Raw genomic sequence first — 12,623 nt, forward strand, 5'->3', positions numbered from 1 at the left:
CAACTTATTTAAATTTAATTTATACATTCTAATAGTTATATTTCTTTTAACAGTTTATTTGGAGGCCGTACATACAATATTCAGTGCCTGATTATAGTGACAGCCGAGTTTGGAGTGCAACAACATATATGGTATGTTTCTTTACCGTTGAGATGCATCAGACGGATCGAGTCAAACTCCAATTTGGATTTGAACAACAAATACCGTCTCAGCCAAGATCTCTAAGTGAACACCGTAACATGACTATGGTCCAAGCTTGGGACACACATTGGCAAGATTTAAACAAAGAAGAGCTAAAAGAATGGAAAAGAAGAAGGCATTTGGTGTTACAAGGAAACTCGGTAATTGCTGAGTCTAAGTCGGGTAGAGAATACATGAATTGGTTTTTATCAATTCCTTTTATGCACGTTGCTCCAACACGGTTTTTGAATGATCCCCGTCAACGTGTAGCTTTTTCAACCCAACAAACAACATCACCCCCACAACAACATAACCAACCGTCATCCTCAGCTCAACAAACTTACCAACACACCCAGACCACACAACAACACACAATTTATTCCACCTCAACCCAACACCATAATCCCCACACTTCATTCCCTCAAACAAACTACTATTACAACCAACAATATCAACAACAAACCAACCTACGCCCACCCATACAATACACTCCAATTCCTCAACCAAACTTTGAATACCCAGACCCTCATTCTCAACCCCAAACATATAACACCACATTCGCACAACTCACTCCTACATACAACTCTGATGATGTTTATTATCCTCTCATCCAACACATCTAACCCAACACCTACACACAACTCCCATATTCGCTACCCAATTATGACCTCATTGATGATCATCTAATGAATATCCCTTCTTTTCACATTCAAGATCTCGACAGTATGGATATGCCTCCAAACACATCACAACAACATCAAAGTCAACAACAACATAAACAACAAGACGCCCATGATGAATTATCTTCCGACTCATCTCCGTCTCCCGCAAGACAAAGACAAGAAGACTTGCGCAAGGAAAAACGCAAAAAAAATTGGCACAAAATGTGGAACAGGCGGTCACTATAAATAAAATATATTTCTTCCATTATATCAATAAAATATTTCTTCCATTATATCAATAAAATGTATTTCTTCCATTGTAATTCTTACAAAAATAAATCATTTATATTATTAATATTTAAAAAAATCATTTTATTATTAATATTTAAAAAAACTAACATTAGAAAATTATTATTATTATAAAATACTATTATTATTAATATTTTATTTTAAATATTTTTATAAAAATATTATTATTATTTTTAAAAAAATAAATTTTATTATTTAAATATAGAGTTACTTAATTATATAATAGTTTTAAAAAAATAATTAAAAAAAAAAACATGCCCTTCACTAGCTCGGCCAATGAATGACCGAGCCTACTTAGCAAAATATCTTCTTCATCATCTCGCTCAATGAATGGACGAGCCCAAATAAGAAAATGGGACAGTTTGGGAAAAAAAATTCAAACTGGGGTATTATGGGATAATTTTTTCAACAATGGGACATTCTGGGCAAATCGTCACAATTTAGCATCAATTCACCAAGACCTCAAAATATATCACAATCAGATGTTGACAAAACTATAATACCGAAAGAATATATTGTTATTTCTATTGTAAGAAACATTTGGCACTGCACGATAAAGTACGAGAAGGTCAGACCTATCATATTTTCTCGTACTGCATCATGCAATGCTTGAGGATGAAGGAATCTATCCATCAGCTGTCACTAAACACAATGCTTGAGGATGAAGGAATCCATCCATCAGCTGTCACTAAACACAGGTTAGGAATGCTAAAGTCAAGCTTGATTCTTTGTCTTCTCCATCTCAGTAAGGTTGCACTTCTTAGCCAAAAGAACTCAAACTTGGTCGTACCGATAATCTCTCTGTCAAAAAAGAAGTTAAAAGAGAAAATAAATAAGGCAATCATAAGTTATATCAACAAGCAATTTTAAGAGAAAATTGATGCCTATATAAATAAGCAAAAGATGTGCCATACTTATGAGTTCATAAGTAACAATCATAGTTGTTCCATAAAGTGACATATTCAAAAATCTTGGTCCAAACCCTCGGTAAAATCCCCACCATCCATCTTCGTTAAGGAGAGTTCTTGTCGTCTTCAGTACGGATGGTCTTCCCGAACCATAATTGTCCATAACCTAAGTACAAATTTCAAGCGACACATCCAAAATTGATTGATTGAGTGCAAAGTCCAAGAAAAAAAAGTTTTGAATACCTGAAGTCGTGTTTTAACTGTATCTATGGGAGTAGTGATAACAGAGGAACAAGCACCCGCCACCATCCCAGCAGTAGCCTGAACTGTAACCATTTCCACATGTGACGGTTTCATATCCATATCATCTTTATATCCCAAACTCCTTGAAGCAATAAGCATATATGAGTTAAAACCATAAAATGAAGGAATGTACACGGTTAAAAATTCAATTATTTTATAGATCATTCCAAAACATAGTGTACCTCCAAATTATGTGTTGTGCTGCACCATATGAACCCCACCAAAGTGCAGATGCTGGAGATTGCGTAACAGCCGTTAATCCAAAACCTCTATACAAACCACGAAAGCCCTCCGCATGCACTACTCTTCGGATAACATCAAATGGTCCTCGACAAGAGGAAGTTCCAGGTAGGCCTTGAACCATTAATCTCTGGCAAATCTGAGAAAACAGTAAACAAAATTACTCCCAGTGATCAATCAAGATTATAGGACACATGCAAAAACACATCAATTAGTAAGCATACTCATATAATTCGAGGGTACCCTGCGAACCGCGAAGTGGTTAGCAGCTACAAATATTACTTACCACATCCAAGGGCACAAAATAAACACAAGATACCAAATTTGAAACCATGCCAGCAACTCCATTTGCAAGGCCAATACGTGATGCTTCAGGAATATCACTACCTTGAGTGTGTTTCAACACAATATCCTTTGACATCTCAAGAGATGTGAGGGCTAAAACCCTACCAGGCATTGATCCAATAGCAGAAGTACCAAAACCTCTAAAGATTCCAGGAATTCCATCACTCTTCAAAATGTGAGTGAACACTGACACTCCCTTCATGTTAGAGAGTCCTGAACTAGCTACTTGCATCCTTGTTTTCACCACTGCTGTTGGATGAAGTAATGCTGATTGAGCTGTGAAAAGTATTGCACCAATGATATGGAACCTAGTCTTATCCAATCTAATAAAATAAAAATTAGTATTATTGAATATAAAGCACGGGCACTAGAAACACAGGAAACACAGGAAACACAGGAAACACGACATTAAAACAAAAAAAATTGAAGTGATTGTAGTTGTTATTATTAGTTACCTGTCCCAGTTGATGTCTGTATCAGACAGGGCCAACTGTGGAGTGGTGGTGGCAACTTCGGTTTCCATGGCCATAATTATTTAAACGAGGTTTTGTTACTATATTTTGTGGTGTGTCTTGCAGAGATGAATGAAACCGCTATTTCTTTCTTTGTTTACTGTTTCTAGAACTCGTGTTGTGTGTTGTTGAAGATTGATGACAGAGGAACATTTGAGTGAACAGAGGAACATTGCAAACCGCTTACATAGAATGTTCAAGCACTTTCGGTGTCTTCTAGTTTTTTTTTTAAATAAAGGCAAACACGACACTAATTTGAAGCTTTTATTTCATGTTACTTTTTATATTTATTTATTGATAAATATATTTAAATTTTAGATTTATTTTATCTAGAGGGCAGTGATATTTAATATTCAATTGAGGAATTCTTTATCAAAATAATTCAGTTTTTCAAAAAAATCTTAAAATAATTCTTTAAAAGAAAATTCAAACTATCCAATTTTAAGAAGGAGGCATCAATCCAATTGGCGATTCTTCTTAAAAATAGAGTGCAAACGTCAATTAGATTGGCTATGGCACATGGTGCAGCCAATTCAATTGGCGCTCATATGTATGATTTCAAAGGAGATGTCAATTAAATTGGCACCTCAGTGTATTTTGCAAAAAAAAATTGTTAAATAATCTACGTGATACATAATTTCGAAATAGGACCAATTCATATTAATATAAATTCTCGTTTACACAAAAAAGACTAATGTTGGTGATCGGGATCACCTAACCGACATCCGGTCCCACATCCCCTAGCTACCCGAACCCGTGGCCCTAACCCGCGTTGATGATTCACAATTGGTGTTTGAGCATCTGAGAGGCCAGGAACATCACTACCAATTACAGGAGATGGCCTGTTGAGAGAGTCAGACAAATTAGCATAATCTTGAGTATGCATCGAAGGTGTACCGCCATAACCGAGTTCATGACCCATGCTAGAGTAGTAGGGTTGTGTTTGACTTATTGGTGGGCGACCGAAACGGTTGAAGGGAGACATAAGTGTGAATGATGCGTCGAGGAAAGGTTGGAAAGATTGGTGGGGTGTTTGGTAGAGATATGGTTGTTGAAGGTTTCGGTTTTGTGAGGTTTGGGCTTCTTGGCTATGGTAGGAGGAGGTACGGTTGGTGTTGAATGATCGTTGAGTGTTCTGGCTAAAGCGGCTTTAGTAGGGTGATGTGTTGGGTGTGAAGCGATGTTGGATCTCTGGTTGATGATTTATTTGTTGGTGGTGGTACGGGGTATGCTCTTGGTATTGTGATTGGGTGTATGACATGTTGGGGTTGTATGTTTGTGTGTTTGTGGAACGGAAAGTTTGACGGATTGGGGGTTGTGTGTAGTCGGTCTAACAATGTTGTTGTGGGTTAGATGTTGATGTGTCTGGTGTGTAAGTTTGTTGGCGTGGGTCGTATAGGTACATATCATCGGTGATGAACTCAAAACCAACTGATCTGTACCAAGCCATATAAGTATGACTTGGTTTTTCTTCATTTGGCATCACTGCATCAGTTAATACATGGTCATGGTGGTGCTTCCATTTGCGACACTCAGATCTTGCGAAGCTTTACCATGGATTGAAGTTCCATTGGTCATTAACTTTGCGCAGATGTCATTCTCCTATGTTTGCTGGGGGGATCTGAGATGTGTTGAAGCATACCGAACTGCAACTTCACACGATTGCTGTTGTGCATCTCCACAGTTGTGAATCTTATTATCGGTGTGCATGCAGTTCATACGGCTGCGTCTTCTTCGTTGACTTCATGGCCATGATCCAAATGTAGGTATGGACGTCAAATGAACTGAAATGTGAAAGTAACTTAGATTGTAAACTTGGTAGAAGAAGTTAACAAATTATATTGAAATAATGAGGTTATTATCCATACATCTGTCGGTCGAAGGTGATCCAAGAGATTGCGATACTGGGTAATACAGTGTCTTGGACATCTGTTATAACTCATACCACGTGCCGACCATCTGCACCATAAAGGTAAAAATATTAGTTAGAGATAATAATCGTTAAAGTAAGTAAATATATAGCATTTTAAACAACTTACTTTTGTGCATACAGGAATGAGGGTTGTTGTTGACGGGCGCTAGGGACGGTAGTCTTGACCAACCCCATGCTTGGAGCAAAACAGCACATCCAGAAAAGGTATATGTGTCTTTCTGTGAATTTTTACACAAAGAGTTATAAAGATAGGCCAGACAAGCGGATCCCCAACTATAACTTCCTATTCTATCTACATGTCTTAGTAAAGGTAAATACATAACATGCATACTAGAACCACTACCTTCATGAAATAAAAAAGAACCAATTAAAAGCATAATGTAACACCTAGTTCTTATTATTCGAGCCTCTTCGGTAGAATGCTCATCTAAATGTAAAATGTTATAATATGACTTAAGGCGTGAAAGGAGTATACCTTGACCTCTTGAGTTATCATCTAACAAATCAGTATCCAAGAGGTCCATGCAAATTGAATTTGCATAGTTGGTTTTACCATTTACAGCTTTACCTTCAATAGGCAGTCCCAATATCATGTAGACGTCTTCCAACGTCACGGTACACTCACCGGTTGGAAACTAGAATGTGTGTGTCTCGGGACGCCATCATTCGCATAACGCAAGAATGAATTTATCATCCACCGACCAAGACATAATTTTGCTTATATGTCCAAAACCAGCGAGTTCGACATACGGTTGAATCATCGGGTCCATGTGAACATATTCGTGGATCCGAGTACGGAACCTTGAAACATCCTATAAAAGAAACAAGAAAATACTTTACTAAGTTGATATGTTATTAAAAGGTACTCTAGACAAATAACAAAAGAATAAAATGCTTACATAAGTTGCTATGTTTACAACTGTTCCTCTGTGCGATTCGCCCATTGTGAGGATAGACATCTTGTCGGAGATGAAAGAGGTTGATGCATATGAAATAGGTTGTTGCAGATGAAAGATTTGATGTTGTAGAGGAAGTAGTGAGTGATGGTGTGGAAGAAATGTTAGAGTTACCTTTCTATTTATAAGCAAAAGTGTGGAGCATATAAAAATGTGTTTACATGTGGTAGCCAAATAAATTGGCGCCCATGTGCATTGTTTACACGGTGTTGTCATTCAAATTGACGCCTCCATAGGCTCATGTATGACACACCTAGCTATGCATGCTTGGTTACGAGGTTTGCATGCATGCAAGACATGGTGTAGCCAAATGGATTGGCGCCCATGTGCAAGGATTGTAAGGAGGCGCCAATTCATTTGGAGCTAGTGCTTGCATGTGTGACATGTGGCTTTCCTCTCTCTTGCATGCTGGACATATCACTTCAGACTAGCTTGCATGTTTGACACATCATTAAAGAAGAATGTGTACGAGCTATCAAAAAATTGCACATGAACAACTCTGCTGATTTTACAGTGAAACGCGCTGATTCGAGAAGGTATGTCATCAAATGTCATAACATCCTTTGTAAGTTTCGGTTGGCTGCATCTTACAAAAAGAAAAGCGACTCTTGGGAGATAGATTCAATAGACCCGCCTCACAGTTGCATTGCAACTAACGTCGAACAAGATCATCGTAAATTAAATGTTGCATTGATATGTCAAGACATTTTGCCGCTTGTTAACAAAGACCCATCAGTGAAGGTGAGTATAATTATATCTTATATCATAACAAGATATAATTATGCTACATCTTACAAGAAAGCATGGATTGCAAGGACAAAGGTTGTTGAACAGGTATTCGGCAACTGGGAGGATTCATATAAAGAATTGTCACGGTTTTTATGGGCACTAAAAACATATGTCCCAGGAGTTGTGGAAATTATAGAGACATTGCCAGCAATGACGCCATACGGAACCTGTGTTACTGGTAATATAATCTTTCACCATCTCTTTTGGGCATTTGACCCATGCATCAAAGGTTTTGCATTCTGCAAACCTATTATTCAAATTGATGGAACATGGTTATACGACAAATACAAGGGTACTTTGCTTATGGCGGTTGCACAAGATGACAACAATGTCTTTCCCATTGCCTTTGCTCTATTTAAATGTGAAACTGCTGGTGGTTGGGGTTTCTTTCTTCGACATCACATAACGCATGTGGCTCCACAAGCCAAACTCTGTTTAATTTCTGATAGACATGTTGCCATTGAGAGTGCATACAATAACCATGACAACGGATGACATGATCCTCCTTCTACCCATGTCTATTGCATTATACATATTGCATAAAACTTCATGCGTGCAATAAAATATAAGAATCTTCGCAAGAAGGTGGTGAATGTTGGGTATGCTCTAACTCAGCCGTCATTTCAATATTACCGTGATGAAATTAAACTGTCTAATGAAGATGCAGGAAGATGGATGAATAACATACCAGTAGAGCTGTGGACAAGGGCATTTGACGGAGGTTGTCGATGGGGCCACATGACAACAAACCTTGTGGAATGCATGAACGGCGTATTCAAAGGCATTAGAAATCTGCCAATAACCGCCTTGGTCAAATCAACCTATTATAGGTTGGCTCTTACGTTCGCAACCAGAGGTAAAAGATGGAGTATGGTGTTAATATTTAGGCAAGTATTCAGTGAGTGTTGCATGAAAGTCATGAAAGAGGAAAGCATCAAAGCTAGCACACATGATGTAACAGTCTTTGACCGTCATAGGCAAAATTTCAACGTGCAGGAAACAATGGACCACAACGAGGGGAGACCAAATTTAGCCTATGTTGTCAAACTAAACAGAAGTTGGTGCGACTGTGGAAAATGTCAGGCCTTCCACATTCCTTGCTCCCATGTCATTGCAGCATACGCACATACTCGCCAGGATGCTTACATCCATCTATCTGATGTGTACAAGGCCATCACCGTCATGAATGTCTATAATAAAAGCTTCTCGGTGCTACCAATGGAGGAATACTGGCCTTCATATGAAGGTGACATAGTTTGGCACAACGATAAGATACGTAGAAAGAAAAAAGGATGGTCAAATAACACATGTATCAGGACAAAAATGGATACGATAGATAAAATGATAAGACTATGTAGTATCTATCGTCAACCAGGACACAATAAGAACAATTATCCCAATCGAGGAGCATCATCTGGGTCATAATCTTTTTGTAACATTGGATTTTTGTAACCTTCAATTTTTATATATCATTAAATTTTTGTTACAACGAGGTTCACAACAAACATCACTATAACATAAGCAAATTGAAAACGAAATATTTCTAACTGATTACAACAATCAAAGTGATGTCATCTTGTCTGAACATCATTTCCCTAACATCCTTATCAGTTTTCATTCGCACCCAACCAAAGATGTCGTCGAGTCTCTCAATACTTCTAATTTTTTTCCCTTATGATATTTTCCCATCTAACCAACAAATCAGCTCCCTCTTCAGTTGATCGAAAGTAGTGATGTTCCAGAAGAGCATCAACATCTGAGATTTGTCTCTCGCATAAATCACATTTCCATAGTGGCGACGAACACCAAACATGATTGTCAAATGATGAAATGAGATATGGAAAAATGATTCACACAAAACCTCTATTTATAACAAAAAAATTGCAAAATACACTGAGGTGTCAATCCAATTGGCGTCTCCTTTCAAAAAATACACATGGACGCCAATTGAATTGGCTGCACCATGTGCCCTAGCCAACCCAATTGGCGTCTGCACTCTATTTTTAAGAGGAGACGTCAATTGGATTGGCGCCTCCTCCTAAAAGTGGGATAGTTTGAGATTTTTTTTGAAAACAATGTTATTTTGGGAAGAAAAGAAAATGAAAAAATGGGTTATTTTGGTAAAAAAAATCCTCAATTGAACTTATGGATATTTAAAAATTTATCTAAATAAAATAGAAATGAGTTTTTAAATATATTTAGTAGTTTGGTTTATTTTTTGCAATTGACTCTCCTCCTCACATTCTTGTGTATTCTAAAATTGACTGCTAAATTATTATTTTTGTACGCATAAATCAAACTATTCGATCAAGGTCAAAATAATATGTTTCTAGTTAAATAGTCTGAGGTTTGGATAAAGAAACACATGAGAGTATAGTTCAAATCGTGTTAAGTCTCAATTCAAATTAATATTTTATTTTTGCAAAAATTTAGGTTTTTGGAAGTGCGATTCAAATAAATGAATTGACGGACTTGAATCAAATTGAATGTGAAAAATAAAAAATATTTAGGTGAGTTTGATTCGAATCACAAGATAGTCTCACTCGAATCAAATATGATATTGAAAAATGAGATTTTGCTTCATTTAGTTTGATTTGAATCATTGTAGAACATGACTCGAATCATAGAGCCTTTGATTTGAATCATAAAAAGTCTTAACTCGAATCAAATATTGACTGCAAATTTTGAATTTTGGTTATGTAATCTTGATTTGAATCATGATTTGTTTGACTCGAATCATAAAAAGCTTGATTCGAATCATAGAAACCGTTTTTCTTAATTTTTTATTCTTTATTCAAATCATTAACTCTCTTGACTCGACTCATACCATTTTCTCTTGACTTGAATTAAATGTATTTTCTTTCATTTTCGTGTCTTATCTCTAACACGTATATAAATCACTTTTCCAAATCTCTCTTATAATTATCCTATGATTTAGAACACACAACACATTTTTCTCTCAAACTTTCAAAAGTGTTTTGTGTTTTAATTTGAGTTTCCAACCAAAATCTCTCCTCGTCTTCAACCTTTAGATTATTTCATTGTTGTTTGGATTAGCTTTTTAACTTAGGATGAGATATATGTGTGAAATGTTATTTTTTTGATTAACGTGTTGTGAAGAATTTTGAAGATTGTAGGTTGGCATTTTTATATGGTTGTGGTTGAGATTTACAATCCAACGGAAAAATAAAGAGGTTTTTCTCTCCAAAATTTCTTTAGTAGAGCTGTGTGGAAGCTACTACGGACAAAATTGGAGTTTTTCTCATCTTTAGACAGTTCAAGACTCAGACAAGGAATCGATAGGGCTGAGTAAAAGTCAATGCATAATAGACGCTTGGAGTGGGATTCTTGAAACTGGAAAATAGAAGTCCAAATTGAGTAAAGATTTCATTTAATTCAGTGTCAAACATTGTGTACAATCAAAGAGGATTCAAATTGAATATCATTTATTTTCAGCATTATCTCAAATCGTGATTATATTAAAAGAATATGTGAAATATTGTCAAAATCATAGTGGAAGAACAACAAATTTTCAATGGGAAACCATTGGAAAATGAAGTAGGCACAAACGAAGATGAAGTGTCGAACCACTATAAATCTAGTGTACTATCTCTCCTTATATTTTGCTTAGAATCGCATTTTTAGGCTGAATATTTTCTTAGAATCGCATGAAATTAGGCTTTACCACATTGGTAGTGATTTCATATATAAGATTTAGGCCTTTGTTAGATTATGATCCTAAACATTCTTTCTTTTGACTAATTATGAAAATTGTAATAATAGATTTCTCATTTAATTAAAAAGTTTTAATTTACACATCTTATGTAAACCGAATTTTGATCGGTTGAAATATTGGTTGATTTAGTATTTTCATATATCACTCTTTTTTGTTCCCGATTAAGTGTATATTATGATCATCCAAAATGCATATATTTTGTACAGAAATTTAGCTACGCCGAGCAATTTTTATCGAACTCTAATTATTTAAAAGTAAACGTTTTTAATTGATCTTTTTGGGAAAAATCTATTCACCCCCTTGTCTATGTCATTCAAGTCCATATTCTCCTCGAATAACTATCTTCTAATGGCGTAATTATCATACCATCTCGTCAATTGGATCAATGGTCGGATGGACGGGAAACTATTCTTACTCAACCCTATAGTGGTCGTCAATTGTTCAAGTAAGCTCGGTATGGACTATACTACTAGTGTGATAAAGATAATGACACATGGTGTGATATAAGAAGAGTGTAGAAAAAAAACACACATATATATATATATATATATATATATATATATATATATATATATATATATATATATATATATATATATATATATATATATATATATATATATATATATATATATATATATATATATATATATATATATAATCTAAGAATGAGATGATGTTAGGTTCATGTTGAACCTCTATTTGTTGATGGAATGTCGTTATATCCCTCGGTTAGTCATTATGAGGAATGATTTGCACTGTTCCGCTCATTAGGAATGACAACGTGTAAATTGACTGTCATTGGCCGCTTCTTCCTTATGACAAGTTGTGTAGTGAGAGTGGTTAATTTTCCTATTTGGTTATGGATAGGACAAACCTACGATATGGGCATACAACCTAACTTTCATAGGCTTAGTCCGGGCCAAGCTTTTTTTAGATAAATAAGGGTCAGGCTTTTTTTTTAAGTCTATTTAGCTAAAAAAGATTAGGTCATAAGTCATAAGAAAAATCTTTTAAACCTATTAGTCCAACCTACAAAAATAGTTAGGAATATTAGTTTTCACTGTGAGTTAAATTCTAAATTATTAAATATTCCAATAATTTAAACATATTAATCTATATTAATTTTTGTGCATATTCAAATGTATAATATGAACTAGAATAGGTTCTATAAAATGTTAAATTAAATACCAAAATAAAACTTAGTCATGTTGAATAACATGTGAAATTAAACTAAAAAATAACTTATGAACAATGATAAAAGTTGTTTTCATAAGTTTTCTCAAACAAATAGTCATGCAAAATTTATCACTACAAAAAATTATTCATTTTGCGACACATGAGTTGCGGCCCTTATGTAAAAACGTCCCTAATTCCCTATTTGTGACAGTTGTTACGATAATTAAGCCCAACTGCCTCACAATTTTAAACACTAGGAGGGAGAGAGAGAGAGAGAGAGAGAGGAATCTTTTTCATTTTTCCTTCTTTAGAAAAAGATAGCAGAATGTGTTTCCTCCCTCCCAAAGCCTAATCGGTCGTTGCCCATTCTTCCTCATCTATCTCCATTCTCCATAACCCAAATTGAAGAAGAAACCCATATTTATGCTCCTCATCATCCCTGAATGTGAAAAAAACACAAGAAAGGGGGTTTAATTGTGTTGACTTTTTATTTCTTTTTAAACTCTTAAGTCAGATTCTAAATGCAAGGTTATAGAATCTGATTCAGTCAGAGGTAGCCAGCGGATATAAA

General features: G+C 35.5%; 1 protein-coding gene across 1 annotated transcript; it reads right to left on the minus strand.

The window, feature by feature from the left end:
• Positions 1-1,648: 1,648 nt before the first annotated feature.
• On the minus strand, positions 1,649-3,670 carry LOC127074544 (uncharacterized). Its single transcript, XM_051015876.1, has 6 exons — positions 3,403-3,670; positions 2,889-3,270; positions 2,545-2,741; positions 2,303-2,444; positions 2,066-2,225; positions 1,649-1,952 (listed from the first exon to the last, which is right to left on the minus strand). Exons 1-6 carry the CDS (start codon positions 3,474-3,476, stop codon positions 1,912-1,914), a joined length of 996 nt encoding a protein of 331 aa, XP_050871833.1. The 5' UTR covers positions 3,477-3,670; the 3' UTR covers positions 1,649-1,911.
• Positions 3,671-12,623: the final 8,953 nt, after the last annotated feature.

Source organism: Lathyrus oleraceus, chromosome 1, assembly GCF_024323335.1.
Source record: "Lathyrus oleraceus cultivar Zhongwan6 chromosome 1, CAAS_Psat_ZW6_1.0, whole genome shotgun sequence".
In the NCBI taxonomy this organism is placed as follows: domain Eukaryota; kingdom Viridiplantae; phylum Streptophyta; class Magnoliopsida; order Fabales; family Fabaceae; genus Lathyrus; species Lathyrus oleraceus.

Coding starts and splice junctions, on each gene's coding strand:
- LOC127074544 (XM_051015876.1), bottom strand. CDS start 3,476: ATGGCCATGGAAACCGAAGTTGCCACCACCACTCCACAGTTGGCCCTG. Junction 2,445..2,544: donor GCACAACACATAATTTGGAG/GTACACTATGTT, acceptor TATTGCTTCAAG/GAGTTTGGGATATAAAGATG. Junction 2,226..2,302: donor CAGTTAAAACACGACTTCAG/GTATTCAAAACT, acceptor ATTTGTACTTAG/GTTATGGACAATTATGGTTC.